General features: G+C 37.6%; 1 protein-coding gene across 1 annotated transcript in view; it reads left to right on the top strand.

The window, feature by feature from the left end:
* Nucleotides 1-20,204, top strand: part of FRAS1 (Fraser extracellular matrix complex subunit 1) — a 537,120-nt gene that overhangs the window by 6,275 nt on the left and 510,641 nt on the right. Inside the window, exon 2 of the mRNA XM_058296546.1 lies at nucleotides 2,277-2,308. Coding sequence (XP_058152529.1) covers nucleotides 2,277-2,308 — 32 coding nt within the window. The remainder of the gene's footprint in view (nucleotides 1-2,276; nucleotides 2,309-20,204) is intronic.

Raw genomic sequence — 20,204 nt, 5'->3', positions numbered from 1 at the left:
GATAGGCCAGTGCATTGCTCTAGAAGGCTTTATTTTCTCTAAAGAGTAACAATGAGGTTTGGAAGCCATGTTAATGGACACTCATTTGTGCAGCTACCTTTTGGGAAGAAATAATTCCGTTTTAGGAAAGGTCTCAGAGGGTAAAGCTTATTTCTTTTGGAATTGTACCTCATAGAGTGACCCAAATAGAGTTAGTTCTTTTTCCTAATGATACAATTTAAACCATTTTGACATGACTCGAGTCCCTAGCAGATATTTGGCTTAACTGTGTATGTGAGTGCCATGATCAGTGCTGCTTTAATTTATCATATGCAGTGAGTTTATTCTGTCTATGGGAACTTGCAAAACTAGGTTTTGATAGGTATCTAGACACTTAAGATGTTTGATTTATTTTGGAGAGCTGGAGAGAAAATGGCTTTTGGAAAGTAATGCTGTGGAGGAGGGCAAAGAAAATTATCTGAGGATGACCTTATTCTAAAGGTGAAATTTTGCTTGTGTATTCTAAAGGTTAAATTTTATTAAATTGTGCCTGTGATGATCTTTTATAACTTTAAGACATCATCGGTGATTAAAAATGTTCAGTTAAATAGTTTAGATATTGAGCTAGGTTGATGTATTTTTTTCCTTTCTTGTAACATGCTGTAGACTAAAATACTAAGTCTTTGGAACAGAATCTCCTAAGGAAAAGTAAGTCATAAGAGGAATTTTTCTTCAGGCTTTTACCTTGAGTTATTCTTATTTAAATGTCAAATGCATAAGGGCCACTTCAATATCTTTGCTCATGGAGAGCTTTGACTCAAACCCAAGTGTAGCCATCTCAGTTTCTTACAGAGTTGTTCTTAATTCTCTTATTGGTAGAAAAGGTAGACCAGTTATTTCCTGGAAGTTAATATTTTTGATACTTAATGAGTGATTTGTTAGAGGCAAGCATTTGTAGTAAAGTATGTTCTCCCCTCTTTGGAAATCAGCAGTAGCACTTTGTCAAGATATGCTACTGCCTTGGTATAAATGTGCTATTCCTGTCTGTTTTGTAGCCTCAATTTCTAAGAGAGTAGCTGGTAGCATACTGCCCACCTGTTTCTAGGTTAATCTAACACCTGTTGTGCTGCTCAAAAATTGGTTGAGAATGTGTGTGTATGTTTTTTAAAATTAGGATTGCAATTTTAAATTGTATTCAAATATGAAATTTACTGAAAATATGTTTTTTGATATGTAATTTATTCAGGATTTATTCAGAATATATAGGTTGTCTCATCCACATGCAGCCTTCTTTTCCATTTAGAAGCTAATTATCTGCTGTTTTTCACTTTGGTGCTTAATGAGTAGAAAATAGATGTATCAGTCCATGAGCAGCCCATCAGAAATAAAAAAGAACTTTGAATGAAAATAGGATGAAAAAGTCAGGAGCTCAATAGAAGAGTTTTTTTCAAATAATTACTGACTATACCACTCTCCTATATAATGGTTTAATTTCCCTAAAGAAAGACATACTGTGTTAAAAGCAGAATATGGGCAATTTGAATTAATCAACCAAATAAGTAAATGCCTACTATGTGAAGAGGTGGGGAGTACAGAGAAGTAGAAACAGTCTCTGTCCTAAGAGTATGCAGTGTAGTGGAGTAGATATTATATTTCCACAAGAAAAGTTAAATAATCTTAGCAAGAATACCAAAAGGAAGTACACAAGAATGAATTCACAAATGAATGATACAGGCACGAACTGCTACGAGTTCAAAGGAGAAAGAGCATAATCCTGTGGGCTGGAAAAGCTTCATGAGTGAGGTGGGATCAAGTTCAAGGAACTTGAGTGGACAGAATGCTTCTCCTGTAGGAAGCCAAAATAAGCAAAGGCATTGAGACTGGAAAGTATAGCATGGGATCCTACATTGGCCTCTTGGGTTGGACTGGAGAGTGTGTAAGCAAAGAGTGGCAGATAAGCCTGTAAAAGTAAATTGGGACTGGATTATGGAGGCTTTGCTCATTTATCACAAAGAAAAATATACACTGTATTTATAATATGCTGTTATAGATAAATTTATTAGTAAATTCAAATAATAAGTTTTAATGATGTATTCCCTCATGTGCGTCTAAGAAATGATATTTTGATTCATGAGATTTCCCTAGGGGCAGAATGCTCAAGCTTTAAAGGTTTGGGGAAAAAAGCAGTTTGCTGATTATGATGCATTTAGATTCAGTTTTAGCAGTAAACCTGCTGGGACAGTGCCTGTTGGTTTATTATACTTCCCTTTTAATTCTTGTTTTGTTTTTCCCCACAGGTGCTTGTGTCTATCAGGGTTCCTTGTTGGCGGTAGGTCATTCTTAATATATTTGGTTTACTTGTTTTTAATGTAAAGTGCTTGATTAAGTTACTGAATGAATGAAGTGACCCTGTCAGTTTTTAAAAATGTTTATTTTCCTTTGCAGTTTGAGGATTATCCCTCATCCTGGCACAATCATGCTCAATTACTTAATACCTTTTCCAGAGCGAATTAGTTCCATTTGGATACTCAGGTATTGGAAGAGAGGTTCAAACACTCAACACACAATTTGTATTCTGTGGCTGTCGTTTGTGTTCTTTCAATCAGAGAGAAAATTAGACCATTCTCTTGTCAGATATGAACTAGGGCACAATTTGTTTATCTTCCTTTTGCATTTGCTTCCTCCTTTGATCTACGCCCCCTCCAAAAAAGTGTGATTTTTAAATTCAGAATTTTGAGGATTCCTGACTGTTGCTTAGAATTATGAACTTATGTTATAGTAAATAACAAACAAATTAACATTTTATCTCTGAACCTTTGCCATGTAGGGGAGAATTGATTTTGAATTTAATGTCAGGAAGACTTGGGGGAGAAAGCTGGTGCAAGGCTCGTGTATTTCTTTCTATTAATAATATACTATGGTGCATAACAGTGTATTAAAGCCTTATTGAAGAGACTGTCTACACTCCATCAACTCTAATAAATTGCATGATAACTCATTCTTCACCACTTTTTTATTTTGGTTTAATAAATGCTGTAATAAAACAGAACTGAGATGGTTAGAGTTTGCTCATTTACTTCACAACCTACTATTGACATACATGATATTAATAAGTCAGCCTGGATTATCCTTTTGGTATTGAAATAGATGAGGAATATCTGAAATATCCAAAAGTCTAATAAGTGGTGGTGTTCATGGCAATATTCTTGAATCTGAACTTCATGTAATATTGTTACTGCTCTGAAGAATTATATGTATTTTTATTTTTTAAAATATTTTCTATTAAGGAATCAGGAGAAAGCCTCTTTTTCATTCCAGGTGTTTAAAAGCAGACATTTTTCTGCTTGCTTTTTCATACATTTTAGGAAGCGTTTTTAAATCAAAGTGCAAAAAGTACAGCATCAGTTTTGAGGAGCCTTATTGATATAACAGATAAGTCAGTTAATCATGTGAATACAAAGAGAATAGCTTATTGTGCATAGTGCTTCATAAATTATCAATATATTTCATATCTATTGGCCCTTCTGATACTTCCAATAGACTGGTGAAAAAGGCCATGTATTATTTTATCCCCTCCCCTATTTTAATGAAGAACCAAGGATGAGGCAGATTAAAGATATTTTCTAAAGGTAACTGTCCATTAAGGGCTGGGCCAAGACAAGATACTCTGTCTTTTGTCTGTTCTACCTTTGTCTAAAGAAAAGTGGCTAGACTATCGTCTATATTTGACTTGGCCGTGTGTTATTGTGCGTTTGAATATGGATGCATTAAGTACTTGGAGAGGTCAGTCTTATCAAGTTAAAGGAGAGACTTACGTTAGGCCAAGTTACATTTAATGAATGAGCCCTCTGTACCATTCACTGGCTGCCCCATGGCCATGGCTGCCCACGACTAGTAGGCTAGTCGGCTTCTGCACCAGCACCCCTGGACCCCTCCCTTGACTTCTGCATTTACCAGGACTCAGCTATGTTTGCTCCTAAATCTGTTCTACCCCGGTACACTTATTATTGTAGTTATGCAACTCAAGCATAGAAGCAATATATTTATTGCAATAATAAGCATTATTATTAAAGAAATATTTATTGAGGGAAGGCTATGGACTTCATATTTTAGGCACTAGAAGCATGTCAGTGAGTACACAGACAAAATCCATGCCCTCCTGCTGCTTGAATTCTAATGAGTGGTTTAGGTAAGTGTGCTGTAGAGAAGAACAATGCAGAAAAGGCTGAAGAGGGGAAGAGGGTGGCTATTTTAGATAGGATGATAGGGAATGCATCACTGAAAAAGGTGACATTTGAACAAAGACCTGATAGAGGGAAGAGAGCTAGTCCCTTGGAGATGTAAGGGAAGAATTCCAGGGAAAGGGAGCACCAAGTTAAAAAGTCTGAAGTGGGAGCTTGCTTGGCAATTTGAGGAAGTGCGTGGAGGTTGGAATGGTGGGAGACAAATTCAGAGAGGTGGGCAGGGGCAGAGCACATAGGGCTTCAAGCTTTTGTGTGGACATTAGCTTGTTCAGTAAGGAATCCATTGGAGGGGCCAGAGCAGAGGAGTGATGCAATCTGACTTATAGTTTAATTAAACTGCTGAGATGTGAATGTGAAAGGAAATAGCATTCTTGTTTCTAGGGAAACCATGTTGAATATTTTGAAAAGACTCCACAAAGGTGAGTCACTAAAAATTGCTGTCAAATTAAGTGTGGGAGAAACAACCATAAAAGACTGAGGCAAAAATCTAGAACGATTCTGCATTCAGATTTATTTGCAATCACTTCAAGTTCTGTTCCCATTTTGGGGAAATGGAAACTGGAAACGTTAGATGATGCATTGTGGACATAAAATGTTAGAAAGACAGTGCTATACTTTCCATATGCCTGCTCTTGAAGAAAGACATTGTACCTACATCAGTGAGATTAGAGAATGAATGTACAATGATGTATTTTGAATTAAACAGTTTAAGAGCATTTATTTAATGTTCTAGGATTCCCTGGTTAAACAACTCTTTGGGTGAGAGGACTTCCATGGTAACAAGCTTCATGGTTAAGAGCTGACTTTGAGGATGATGGCATGGTGCCCCCATCCAAAACCTGTAATTGTACCCCATTTGCTCACCATTTTAGAACTAGGAGGGATTTCAGAGATCATGTAGTCCACACTCTCCATTTTACAGATGAGAAAACTGAGGGCAGAGAGGTGAAGTTCTTGAGATTCATTCTTTTCTCAGGAGAGTAATTAAAAGTGGAAGGTTGGGGAAGCAGCTGTGACTCAATCAGTTGGGCTCCCATCCACCATATGGGAGGCCCTGGGTTCACATCCAGGGCCCTCCTTGTGAAGGCAGGCTTGCCCGCACGCTGCAGAGTGCTGCCTGACCTGCAGGTGTCACGGAGCACCACCCGGCCTCCAAGTGCTGCGGGAGAGCTGACTTAGCAAGGTGAAGCAGCAAAGAAGGGAGACAAGGAAGAACGCAGAAGAGCGTGCAGCAAATGGACACAGAGAGCAGACAGCAAGCAAGTCACAAGGGGGGAGGGGAAGTAAAATAAATAAATAGAGACACAGAAGAATGCACAGCGAATGGACACACACACAGAGAGCAGATAGCATGCAAAAAGCTGAGGGGGCGGTGTGAAAAAAAAGTTGAGGGTTGATCTGATTGAAATGATCTCAGCTTTACTCAGAAGAATTCTATAAAACATGTCCAGCAAATGAGAATATGGACATAGGTGTTGGTTCTTAGTTGCTAACTCTCAACCTGTTTTAGGAATATTTTTCTCACCGATACCTTTTCAATCTCTCATCATTTGTTGCTTAGAAAGTTGCATGCTATAGTGGGACATTCATGGCCCTTGTATTCTGACACACATAGGTTTTACCTGCTACCACCTGACTCTTTGACCTGGGGCAAGTTACATAACCTTCCTGAACTTTCACCACCTAAAGGAAATGGGCATCACTAAAGCCTCTCCTGTAGCGTTTTTGTAGAGTATAGAAGATAATGTGGAAAAAGCAGCCTGGTGTAATGCCTGCCATGTGAGTTTCTGCTTTAACAAAATTCCTCTTTACTAAGAAGAAGAATGAAGAAGGAACAGTTATTAAACACCTAATATGTATTTTAATACTCTCAACAATCTTTGGAAATAGGTATTGTCTTTAATTATACAGATAAAGAATCTGAGGCTCAGAAAGTTTGTCCCTTGTCCGAAGTTACACAGGTATAACTGACAGAGGAGCTCTGACTTTAAAGTGTGTTGTTTCTTACAGCCAAGCCAGCCTGCTTGTTGTCTTTGAACACAACCAGCTTATTTCACCTTTAGTCCTATATGCCTTTACCCTTCCCACCGCACCTGCCTTGCAGTTGTCTCTGCCAGTCTCTGTGCTGACCTCCTGGAGAAGCCAGCTGTCCCTGGCTAACCCCTTTCCATTTATCTAAGGCTCTCTTGCACCACTGGGCACTAAATTCACTTATGCAATGCAAGAAATGTTCAGGGGATCATTTTTTCTTAAAATATATATATATTATATTCATTCATTTGTGTGGCATTTCCCAATTTTGGCTGTTCTATGGACTTGTGGGGACATTCTGGGGTGATTTTGTCCAATGCCACAAGTAGCCATCTCTCAGTTATACTCTCTTTTTTAATACTCTTTCTTTTATACTCTCTTCCCAACCTTTCTCTTTAAATTCTTCTGGTCAGAAATGACCAGAAGGGACTAAAAATACTCAGGAAGATCCTTATACCTTGAGAAACCCCGAATAACCTTTTTGGGCTGTGTTTCTTATCCCACCAAACCAGTGCACCCGGGGCTCACAAGAATTTCTTTAAAGACAGTCCTTGTGGAAGAGAGTGTGACTGTGATAAATCTGGAATCCATCAGAGGGAAGCTACTTAGTTAATATGTTTAACTGTGACAGAGATATCTAGTATGAGGATGAAAAGAAAATTTTTTTAAAATTTCAAAGTTTGCACATATCTTCTGTTCTTTTCCAATGACAGTGAGTAAAAAAGAATTTATCTTTCTATTTGCTTCACCACAAGCAAACACTTCTACTTTATGAACTTCATCCTAGGGAAGAGTGGCTTGACTCTTAAGTTGAATTTTACATCTGAAAAATGGAGATGAATTATTTACTTCACAGGATTGCTGTGAGAGTTGAAGGATTATATATGAAGTACTTAGTCCAGTGTTTATGACTTACCAAGCTTAATAAAAGTTAGCTGTTGTTATTGTTGTTATAAGGCAGTCATGATTGGCAAAGGTAAACGACACTGCTCTCTTTCCCTGGATCAAGGGAGTTAGGTATTTAGACATTCCTTCTTGGAATACTTTTGCTGACAATTTTTAGCAAATTTGAAAGAAAGGAAGTTTTTTGCAAGGACAATAAAAAAATGTGGAGTGTTAACTACATATTGTATAATATAGTGGAAAGAGCCCAGGCTTTGGTGTTTGAATTGTGATAGCAGTACATACCTGCTGCATGGCCTTAGATAATGACACTTTGCAGAGCCAAGTCTCAATTTCATCATCTAGTTATGGGGATTATATTTCTCCTAGGGTTGATATGAGAATTACCTGAGAGCATGCTAGCGAACAAACCCAGAATTGTGCTCGGTAAGAAGAGGCACTCACATCATATAGGTTACAACAAGATGTCAGAGTGGAAACGACCCAGTAACAGAGGCCAGGTTGTCTTGGTGCTGGCCCTGCCTCCGTTATTACTAGCTGTGTGGTGTTGAGTAAGTCACTTGAATGAATTGAGTTTCTTAATTTATAAAATGAGAACATTAGATTATAGGCACTCCAAGATTCCTTAGAGCAGTGCAGTGTCCAGTGGAACTTTTTGTGATGATGGGAGTGTTTCATATTTGTGTTGTCCAGTGTGGTAGCCACTAGCCACGTGTGATGATTGAACTGTTGAAATGTGGCTGGTGACACCGACGGACTGAAATTTTAGGTTTGTGTAATTTTAAGAAATTAAAATAGAAATTAAATAGCTATGTGTAGCTGGTGACTATTGTATCAAACAGCACATACTCCAGCACTTAAGCTTGATTTATAGTCTCTTGGATGGTTCTCAGTTCAGGTAAAGGCTCCATGGCAGAGTTGTTAGCAGTTGTGAGAAATGCCACAAGAAACTTGTTGGATCTGAGTTTGCTGATTGTATAATTTGATCAGTTTTAAGGTAAACTCCGTTGCATCATTACTCTCCCTGTTTTACTCTGTTTCTTGAATAAGAGAAAGGGGTGGAGTTACAGCTGAGTGAGCCATTACTTGTCACTGGAATTACATATATTCCATTAAAAATTTTACAAAATATTTTTGGTATTTTGTCAAAATCTGGTGTACACATGGAAGTGTGTACAGAAGTATCTACTACCTGTATTGTGACAGGGAAAAAAATTGAGAACATCTAGTCTAATCTGTAGGTCTTATTTACATTTTAAGGTTGAAGAGGCTTAAGGAGTACCATTAGAGCATTTATGAGCTAGTGTCTTTTTTTTTTTAAACCCAAATTTTTTTTTATTTTAAGACTTTTTGTGTGTTTTTTTAATAGCGGGTTTACAGAAATATGCATAAAATACAAGGTTCCCATGTATCACCTTATTATTTACACCTTGCATTGATGTGGTATATTTGCTATAATTGATGGTAGCATGTTTTTATAAATGAACTATCAGCTATAGTCTGTGGTTTAACTTAGGGTTCACTGTGTAGTAGAGTTCCATGAATTTTTAAAAATAGTTTTAATTTATTATCATTTATACAACCTAATATTTCCTCATTTAATCAATTCACATGTCTAATTCTTTGCTATTGTTACATTCACAATGTTGTTCTACTATACCACCATCCATTGTCAACATTTTATGATCAACCCAAATAGAAATTCTGTAGAATTTAAGCATTAACTCCCTATTCTGTACTCCTAACCCAGCCTCTAGTAACCTATATTCTAGATTCTGACTTTATGAGTTTGCTTATTCTAATTATTTCATATCAGTGAGCTCATACAATATTTGTCCTTTTCTGTCTGGCTTATTTCATTCAACATGATGTCTTCGGGGTTCATCCATGTTGTCACATGTATCAGGACTTCATTCCTTTTTAGGGCTGAATAATATTCCACTGTATGTATTGCTGCATTTTGTTTATCTTTTCATCAGTTGAGGGACACTTGGGTTGCTTCCATCTTCTGGCAATTGTAAGGAAAGCCACTATGAACATTGATATGCAAATATCTGTTGAGGTTCTTGCTTGCAATTCTTTTAGGTATATGCCTAGTACTGGGATTTCTGGCTCATGTGGTAATTCTATACGTAATTTTCTGAGAAACCACTAAACTATCTTCACAGTGGCTGCACCATTTTCCATTGCCGCCAGCAATGAATGAGTGTTACTATTTCTCCACATCCTCTCCAACACTGGTAATATTCCTTTTTTTTTTTTTTAAATAGTAACCATACTAATGGGTTTGAAATGTTATCTCATTGGTTTTTCTAAAATAAAATTTTATTGAAGTTTATCATTCATTTGTGAACATACATAAATAATAATTGTATAGTAAAAATTGTAAACATACAAAACAAACATGCATATCATCATGCAGGGCTTCCATACATCACCCCACCACCAATACTTTGCATTATTGTGAAATATTGGTTTCAAACTATGAGATAGTATCATCAAAATATTACTACTGACTATAGCCAATATCTTACCTTTGGTGTATTATATTTTCCCCCAACCCACCTGATTTTTAACACCCTGTAATAGTATTACAGATTTGTTACAGTTCATGAGAGCACATTCTTGTATTTGTCCTATTAACCACAGTCAATCTTCCACCACTGGATTCCCTGTATTAAACAGCCTCATGTTTTGTACAGTCTATTCAATGCATACACTCAGTGGCTCTCATTTTCATCACAGAGTTGTGCTGCCATCACCTCAGCCAAATTTAGAAAGTTTCATTACTTCAAAAGGAAATCCCATATCACTGAGGTTTTCATTTGTATTTCCCAGATGGCTAATGATGGTGAGCATCTTTTCCTAAGCATTTTGGTCATTGTACGTCTTCTTCAGAGTGAGATGTCTATTTAAGTCTTTTGTCCATTTATTTGGGTTGTTTGTCTTTCTGTTGTTAAGATGAAGGATTTCTTTATATATTCTGGATATTCTTTATGTATTCTGAATTTTATTGGATATGTGGTTTTCAAATACTTTCTATTGTGTTAGGTATTGTTTTACTTTCATGGTAAAGTCCTTGGAGGCAAAAAATTTAAATTAAAAAAATTTTTAAATTTGAAGTCCGATTTATCTATTTTTGCTTTTCTTGCTTGTGTTTTGGGTATAAAGTCTAAGAAACCATTTCCTCACACAAGGTCCTGAAAATTCATGCATTTCACCTAAATTGTCCATCTTGTTGGCATACAATTTTTCAAAGTATCCTCTATGATACTCTTTATATCTGTGGGGTCAGGGGTGCTATCCCCTCTCTTATTTCTGATTGTATTTATTTGCATCTTCTCTCTTTTCTTTGTTAGTCTAGCTAAGGGTTTTTCAATTTTATTAATCTTCTCAAAGAACCAACTTTTCTTTTTTAAAGATTTATTTTATTTATTTATCCCCCCTTGCCACTTGCTTGCTGTCTGCTCTCTGTGTCCCTTCGCTGCATATTCTTCTGTGTCTGCTTGTCTCCCTTTGTTGCGTTATTTTGCTGCATCACAGCTTTTTGTTTTTTAAATTCTTCCTATTATTTTTTATTCCCAATTTCATTTAATTCTGCTCTAATCTTTATTTCCTTCCTTCTGCTTGCTTTGATATTAATTTGTTCTTCTTTTTCTAGTTCTTCCAGGTGTGCTGTTAGGTCTTTGATTTTAGCTTCTCCTTTCCGCCCCCCTCCTCCCTCTCCTCGTCCTCCTTCTCACCCCCTCCTCCCACTGAGCTACACCTACTCCTCATTTCATCTTTTTTAACATAGGCATTTAGGGCTATAAATTTCCCTCTCAGTACCAATTTAGCTACCTCCCATAAATTTTGATATGGTGTGTTCTCATTTTCATTTGCTTTGAGGTAGTTATTAATTTCTCTGGCAATTTCCTCCTTGACCCACTGATTGTTTAACTTCCATATATTTGTGGCTATTCCAGTTTTCTGTCCTTTATTGATTTCCAGTTTTATTCCATTGTGATCAGAGAAATTATATAGTCTATATATATAATAGACAGCATATAGATGGGTCATATTACCTTATCCATTCTGCCAATCTGTGTCTTTTGGTTGGAAAGTTTAATTCATTATCATTCAATGTTATTACTGTAAAGGCAGTACTTGCTTTAGTCATTTTTTTCTTTAGGCTTATGTATGTCATTTTATTTTTATTTATTTATTTTATCCTTTTACACTCTCCTCCAATCCTCTCTCCCTGTCTTTTCCTTTCAACCTGCAGAACTCCCTTTAGTATTTCTTGAAGTGTAGGACTTTTGTTGACAAATTCTCTCAATTTCTCTTTATCTTTGACAATTTTGAACTCTCCTTCATTTTTGAGTGACAGTTTTGCTGGATACAAAATTCTTGGTCAACAGTTGTGTTTTTTTTTTCAGTACCTTAATTATGTCATACCACAGTCTTCTTCCCCCACCCCCTGAGATGGCGCCCTCATCTGTTTCTTCATTGGTTTTCATTGTTGTTTGTGCTCATTGTCTGCTCATTGTTTTTGTTCATTGTTTGCTTGTCTGTTTCTTTTTTCTTTAGGAGGCATTGGGAACTGAACCTGGGACCTCCCATGTGGGAGGCAGGCACTCAACTGCTTGAGCCACATCTGCTCCCTGTGTTTTTTTTTGCTTATTGTCTGCTCCTTGTTTTTGATCATTTTCTGCTCATTGTCTTTTTGCTCATTTTCTGCTTGTTTTTGTTGTTGTTGTTGTTTCATGTGTGCTCATTGCTTGCTCATTGTTTTTCTTCTTTGGGGACACCAGCAACCAAACCCAGGACCTCCCATGTGGGAGGTGGGTGCTCAACTGCTTGAGCCACATCTGTTTTCCATACCACTGCCTTCTTGCTTTCATGGTTTCAGATGAGAAATCAGCATTTAATCTTATCAACTTTCCTTTATATGTGATGGATCTCTTTTTCCTTCCTGCTTTCAGAATTCTGTTTTTGTCTTGAGTTTTTGGCAATCTGATAACTGAGTGTCTTGGAGTAGGTCTGCTAGGATTTATTGTACTTGGAGTGTGCTATGCTTCCTGGACCATGTACATCCATGTCCTCCATAAAAGTTGGGAAATTTCTGGCCAATATATCCTCAAACACTCCTCCTGCCCCCTTTCCCTTCTTTTCTCCCTTTTGATGCCCATAAAGCATGTGTTTGTGTGTTTTGTGTTCTCATTCAATTCCCTGAGTTCCTGCTGATTTTTCCATTTTTTCATCTATCTGTTCTACTAGTTATGTGATCCTATCTGTGACATCACTAGTTCTTTCCTCTGCCCATTCAAATCTGCTGTTATGTGCTTCTAGTGTATTTAATTTTTTGCGTTGTGTCTTTCATCATCATAAGATCTTTTATCTTTTAATATATGTTTACAATTTCTTCTGTATATTCCCCCAGTGTCTTCTTTTTTTCTTTTTTCCTTCCCCTCCCCCTTCCCCTACCCTGCTATTTTTACTGTCTGTGTCCATTCACTGTGTGATCTTCTGTATCTATTTCTCTTTTTTTGTCTTCTTGAGTTTTTTTTTTCCTCTTCTAGGATTCACTGGGATTTGATCCTGGGGACCTCTAATGTGTAGAGAGGTTCCCTGTCACCTGTGCCACCTCAGTTTCTGGTTTCTGCTGTGCTTCACTTTGACTCTCCCGTCATCTCTCTTTTGTTGCATTATCATCTAGCTGTGTGACTCACTTATGTGGGCACTGGCTCACGGCATGGGCACAGGATTGCCACATGGGCACTTGCATGGACACTCAGCTCACTATGTGGGCACTCAGCTCACTGCGCAGGCACTCATCTCACCATGTGGTTATTGTGTGGGCACTTGGCTCACCACACGGGTACATGCATGGGCACTTGACTCACTGTGTGGGCACTTGACTCACTGTGTGGGCACTGGCTAGCCACTCAGGTATGCTTTCTCTTCTTCTTTTTCACCAGGAGGCCCCAGGGATTGAACCCAGGTCCTCCCATGTGGTAGACAGAAGCCCTATCACTTGAGCTACAAATGCTTCCCCCCAGTGTCTTTTTTTTTTTTTTTAAGATTTATTTATTTATTTATTTCTCTCCCCTCCCCCCCCAGTTGTCTGTTCTCTGTGTCTATTTGCTGCATCTTCTTCTTTGTCCGCTTCTGTTGTTGTCAGCGGCACAGGAATCTGTGTTTCTTTTTGTTGCGTCATCTTGTGTCAGCTCTCTGTGTGTGCAGCGCCATTCCTGGGCAGGCTGCACTTTCTTTCATGCTGGGTGGCTCTCCTTAACAGGGTGCACTTCTTGCATATGGGGCTTCCTTATGCGGAGGGGGCACCCCTGCATGGCATGGCACCCCTTATGTGCATCAGCTCTGTGCATGGGCCAGCTGCACACGGGTCAAGGAGGCCCGGGGTTTGAACCACGGACCTCCCATGTGGTAGATGAGTGCCTAACCACTGGGCCAAGTCTACTGCCCCTTCCCCCCCCCCCCCAGTGTCTTCTTGATATCCTTTATCTTTTCCTTCATTTCCTTGAGTTGGTTAAGGATATTTTTGTTTGCATATCCTTGATTAGTTGTTCCATGCTGTGCATCTTCTCCTGCTTTTTAGTTTGTTCGTTAGACTGGGCCATGCCTTCCTCTTTCTTAGTATGGACTGCAATTTTTTGTTGATGTCTAGGCATCTGTTTATCTTGATGGACTTATTCAGTTGGTTAATTTCTCTTTCTAGACTAAGGTTTTATTTCTGCTTGATTTTGTATTAGGAATCCTCTTTGTCATTTGGTTACACTTATTCTATATCCTTACAGTTGAGCATGTTCAATGGGGAAAAAAATAAATCCCCAAAAAAGAAAAGAAAGCAGAAGGGAACAAGATAAAGAAAAGAAAAAATAAAAAAGAAGGAAGGAAAATGAACAAAAAAAGAGAAAAAATTAATAAGAGAAAAATTAAAAAAAAGGAATAAAAATTCTAAAAGGTGAAAGAAAGGAACAGGAAAAAATAAGATAAAAGACCAGATAATTGAGAAGAGAAGAAAGACAAAACAGGGAAAGGCATAAAGGAGGTAAGAAAAGAAAGGGAAAAAAGAAAGAAAGAAAAATAAGAAAACATAAAAAGAGGAAGGAATGAGGAAAGAGGAAAAAGGGAAAAGAGTTTAAAGTAATAATAAAGAAATGATAAAATGGAGGAAGAAAGAAAAATAAAAAGGGGAAATATAAAAGGGAAGAGAAATAGGAAGTGAAGAGAGAAAAGAAGAAAAATAGGAGAAGAAAAGAAAATAAGAGGAGATGGAAAAATAAAACAATACAAAACAAAAATCTGGATTTGCCTTTTAGACCACCAGAACCAGCTAGTCTCCTCTCAGGCTGCCTGTTTTGGCCAATTGATCACCCCACAACACCCCTATCTACAGGTATCTGGGTGAAAAGAGCAAGAATGAGAGCAACCGAGTGAGAGAAAAACAGGCCTGCTTCTTAGGCCAGAAGGAACTCACTAACCTACTCTTCTCCAGACACTTAACCTGCCAATCAATCACCCCACATCCAGGCTCTCCACCACTATCCCAATGAAGAAATAAAAGAAGGAAATAGGAAAAAAAAAACCCGAGAAAATAAAGCTCTGACTAAGTTCCTTCAGCTCTGTGTAAGACATCTCGTTTTTCCCTACACTAAACCAGTTAGACACAGGCCCGCCTGTGGGATAACTCCTCAGCCACTTCTGTGTCCCCCAGAGCCAGTGTGTGGCTCCCCTCCCCCAGGGTGGCCTGGGCAGTTTTCCTCTCCTCCTGGGCTTGATGGTCCATGCTATCGTCTTCTTCAGGCCAGCTGGGTGGCTTTCCTTTTCCCAGGTGTTCAGCTGGGATCCCCACTTTCCAGCCACCCTCTCCTATAGCCCCTGTGATACCCTGGCTTCCTTTTTGCCTGGCAAGCCTGCCTACCTTCCTATGGTTTTAGAGGAAGAGTACAGCCTGTGAATCCTTACTCCACGATCTTAGTTTGCTCTCCTGATTTTTGTATAAGGTGAAAGGTATTTTCTCCTTCTTTCTTCTGCAAATGGAGATCCAATTATCCCTGCACCATTTTTAAAGGACTGTTCTTTTCCAATTGAGTGGTCTTTGCTACCTCATCGAAAGTCAGTTGACCATAAATGTGAAGGTTGATTTTTGAGCTTGCAGTTCAATTCCATTGGTCTATATGTCTGTTCTTGTGCCAGTACCATGCTGTTGTGATTACTGTGGCTTTGTAATAAGTTTTAAGATTGGGAAGTATGAGTCCTCCAACTTTGTTCTTCTTTTTCAAGATGGCTTTGGCTATTCAGGGCCACTTACCCTTCCACACAAATGTGGTGATTAGCTTTTCCATTTCAGCAAAGTAGGTTGTTGGAATTTTTGATTGGGGTAGAATTGACTCTATAAATTTCTTTGGGTAGGAGTGACATGTCCTACTATTGTTTAGGTCTAATTTGATTTCTTTTAGCAATTCTTTGTAGGTTTGTGTTTCGATTTCTTTTAGCAATTCTTTATAGGTTTCTGTTTACAAGTCTTTTGCATGATTGGGTTAGATTTATTCCCAGATATTTGACTTATTTTAGTTGCTATTGTAAGTGAAATTTATTCTTGATTTCTTCTTCTGATTGTTCATTGCTTGTTTATAGAAACATTACTGATTTTGGGGTGCTGATTTTGTACCATGACATTTTGTTCAATTAGTTTATTAGCTCTAGTAGCTTCATTGTGTTTTTTTCAGGACATTCTATATAGGATCATGTCATCTGAAAATAGTGAAAGTTTTACTTCTTTCTTTCCAATTTGGATGCCTTTTATTTATTTTTCTTGCCTAACTGCTCTGGCAAGAACTTACAATACAATTATGAATAATAGTGGTGACTGTGGACATCCTTGCCTTGTTCCTGGTCTTAGAGGGAAAGCTTTCAGTCTTTCTCTTTTAAGTAAGATGTTAGCTGTGGATTTTTTCATATACACCGTATATAATGTTAGGAAGTTTCCTTCTATTCCTAGTGTCCTAAGTGTTGTTACCAAGGAGGGTTGTTGCTATATTTTGTCAAATGCCTTTTCTGCATCAATGGATATGATCATGTGATTTTATTCCTTTGTTCTGTTAATGTACTGTATTGCATTAATTGATTTCCTTATGCTGAATCACACTTTTATATCAGAAATAAATCCACTTGATCAGATATATAATTCTTTTAATAACTGTTGGATTTAATTTGCTAGTATTTTGTTGAGGATTTTTGCATCTATATTCACAGGAGATGTTGGTCTGTAATTTTCTTTTTTTCTTTTTTTTTTTTGTGGTAGCTTTATTTGGCTTTGGTGTGAGGGTGATATTGGTCCTGTAGAATTAATTAGGGAGTATTCCCTCCTCTTTTGGAAGAGATTGAACAGAATTAGAGTTAAGTATTCTACTCATGGGCTTTTCTTTGTTGGCAGGTTTTTGATGACTGATTCAATCTCTTTACTAGTGATCGATTGAAAGCTTCTATTTCTTCTTGAGTCAATGTTGGCAGTTCAGGTGTTTCTAAATATTTGTCCATTTCATCTGGGTTTTCTACTTCATTGGAGTATGGCTAGTCACAGTACATCATATAGTTTTTTTTTTTTTTAATTTTAGCAGGGCCAGTAATATTTCTGATTTTTGTTATTTGTATCCTCTTTCTTTTATTCTCTGTCAGTCTTTCTAAAGATTTGTCAGTCTTACTGATCTTTTCAAAGAACAAACCTTTGGTTTTATTGATTTTCTCTATTGCTTTTTTGTTTCTTATTTCATTTATCTCTGCTCTAATCTTTATTGACTTCCTCTGCTCACTTTGCCTTTGGTTTATTCTCTTTCTAGTTCTTCTGGTTTTGATGTTAGCTCTTTGATTTGTAGTCTTTCTTATTTTTCAATGTAATTACTTAAAGTTATAATTTTTCCTCTCAACAGTGCCTTTCCTGCATCCCATTAATATTGGTATGTTGTATTTTCATTTTCATTTACCTCAAGATATTTCCTAATTTCACTTGTGATTTGGTCTTTAACCCATTGGGCATTTAAGAGTGTGCTGCAAATTTCCATATATTTGTAAATTTCCCATTTCCCCCTCTCATTGATTTCTTGCTTCATTCTGTTGTGCTTGGAGAAGTTACATTGTATAATTTCAATATTTTTGGATTTACTGAGTCTTGTTTTGTGATCTAAGATATGATCTGTCCTGGAGAATGATCCCCTCACACTTGAGAAGACACTGCATTCTGTTGTTGTTGCGTAAAGTATTCTATATATGTCTGTTATGTCTAGTTGGTTTATAGTATTGTTCAAGTCTTGAATTTCTTTATGTTCAACCCATTTTGAAAATGGAGCATTAAATTCTCTTGCTATTAATGTAGGACTGTCAACTTCTCCCTTCAAATCTGTCAGAATTTGCTTCATATATCTTGAAGCTTTGCTATTAGGCATATATATTTATAATTGTTACACCTTTTTTTTTTTTTTTTTTTTTAAGATTTGTTTATTTCTCCCCCTTCCTCCATTTTCTGGTCTCTGGGTCCATTCACTGTGTGTTCTCCTGTGTCTGCTTGTATTCTCCTTAGGCAGCTGTGGAACTGATCCTGGGGCCTTCTGGGGCGGGAGAGAGGTGATCATTCTCTTGCACCACCTCGGCTCTGTGGTCTGCTAGGTCTCTTATTGTCTCTCCTCTGTGTCTCTTTTTGTTGTGTCATCTTGCTGCATCAGTTCTCCGTGTTGGCCGGCACTCCTGCATGAGGTGGCACTCCACATAGGCCGGCACTCTGTGTCAGCCAGCTCACCATGTGGGCCAACTTGCCTTCACCAGGAGGCCCTAGGCATCAAATGCTGGACCTCCTATATGGTAGATGGGAGCCCAATTGCTTGAGCCACATCTGTTTCCCTACATCTTCTTTTTGAACTGACCTCTTTATCAGTATATAATTATATTATGACCATCTTTGTCCCTTGTAACTATTTTTGACTTAAAGTCCATTTTATCTGATATTGGTACAGCTACCCAGCACTCTTTTGTTCAATACTTGTGTGGTATGTTTTTTTCTCATCCTTTTACTTTCACACTACTTATGTTTTTGAATTCAAAATGAGTCTTTCAGACCACAGATAATTGTGTCATGCTTTTTTATCCATTCAGCCAATCTCTGCCATTTGACTGGAGAGTTTAATCCACTTATATTTAAAGTCACTACTGATAATGCAGTCTTTCTTTTGCAATTTTGCTATTTACTCTCTGTAAGTCTTTACCTTTCTTGTTTTTCAATTCTGCCTTAATACCTACTTTTATATTTATTTGACTTTTTTGTGTTGTATCATATTGATACATACCTTTCACTTCTATCTGAATCTGTTTTTCATCTGTTTTCCTTGTGGTTACCATGGGGTTAATATTTAACATCCTAAATAACAGTCATATTTGGTTTGCTGCCACCTTGACTTTGATAGCATACATATTTCCTATTTCCCTTTATCCTACCAAGTGTTTTTTTTTTTTTTTTGGTACTTCTTACCACATATGTCTTTGCACATTGTATATCCAAAACCAGAGATTTATCATTACTTTTTATGCATTTTTATTTGTGTACCTGTAGCAAATAAGAAGTGGCATTACATACTAAACAATACAATGCAACAATACTGGCATCTATAATGACTCAAATGATTACCTTTCTCAAAGGTCTTTATTTCTTTTTTTTAAAGATTTATTTATTTATTTATTTCTCTCCCCTTCCTCCCCATCCTGGTTGTCTGTTCTCTTTGTCCATTTGCTGCGTGTTCTTTGTCTGCTTCTGTTGTTGTCAGCGGCATGGAAATCTGTGTTTTTTTCTGTTGTGTCATCTTGTTGTGTCAGCTCTCCGTGTGTGCAGCGCCATTCCTGGGCAGGCTGCACTTTCTTTCACGCTGGGCGGTTCTCCTTATGGGGTACACTCCTTGTGCGTGGGGCTCCCCTACACGGGGACACCCCTGTATGGCATGGTACTCCTTGCGTGCATCAGCACTGCACATGGGCCAGCTCCACATGGGTCAAGGAGGCCCGGGGTTTGAACCACGGACCTCCCATGTGTAGACGGACACCCTAACCACTGGGCCAAGTTCTTTATGCTACTTTGAACCACTGTCTAGTATCCTTTTCTTTCAGTCTGAAGAGCTCCCTTTAGCATTGCTTATAGAGCTGGTCTAGTGGTGATGAACTCCTCCTACTAAGTTTGGTAGGTTTTTTGTAAGAGTTTTTGAATATTTCTTTTTCCCCTTTCTCTATTTTTTCTCCTCCTGAGATTCCTATAGTTCATATATTCTTGTACTTGATGGCATCCCTGAGGTTTTTAAGGCTATTTTTGCTTTCTTATAATTCTTTTTCTCTTTCTGCACCTCAGCTTGAGTAATATCAATTGTCTTGTCTTTGAGTTCACTGATTCTTTCTTCTGTCAGCTCTAATCTACCCTTGAATTCCTCCTGGGTATTTTTAACTTCAGTTATTGTGTTTTTCAGCTCCAGTAGTTGGTTTGGTTCCTTTTTAAAATTTCTATCTCGTACTAAGACTATCATATTTCTCATTCATTATTTTCCTGGTAGTAGTTCTTTTTTTTTGCATTTTCTTCATCTCCTTTAGGATTTTAAAGATCATTCTTAGGATGTCTTTGTTTTGGTCTTCCTTGTTAGTGTTTTGTGGATTTTTATCTTCTTCCTTTGCATGGGCCATCATGTCTTGTTTCTTTGTTTGTCATACTCTTGCATACTGTGCATTTTAATATTTTAAAATGTTAACTCTGGTATGTATTCCCTCAGATGCTATTTCTTGTTTTTTTTTTTAACCAACTGATGATAATTGGAGATGTTCTTAAGTTTCATCCCTCTTATCAGAAAGGTTTGCCAAGGCAAATGTAGAATGAAGGGTACTCCATGTCTTTTTTGAGTCTGTGTCTTTTTCTGGGCTTGTGTTTGTTAGATGTTTCAGAGTTTCCCCTGTTTGCAGGAGTTTGAATGCCCCCTCTGTTTACCAGGAGATAGACCTCTCTCTCTTGGCTGTTTAAAATAG

The sequence above is a fragment of the Dasypus novemcinctus genome, chromosome 1 (genome assembly GCF_030445035.2).
Source record: "Dasypus novemcinctus isolate mDasNov1 chromosome 1, mDasNov1.1.hap2, whole genome shotgun sequence".
NCBI classification, from domain to species: Eukaryota; Metazoa; Chordata; class Mammalia; order Cingulata; family Dasypodidae; genus Dasypus; species Dasypus novemcinctus.
The sequence above is the reverse complement of the archived record's forward strand: the minus strand, read 5'-3'. Positions and strand labels throughout refer to the sequence as shown.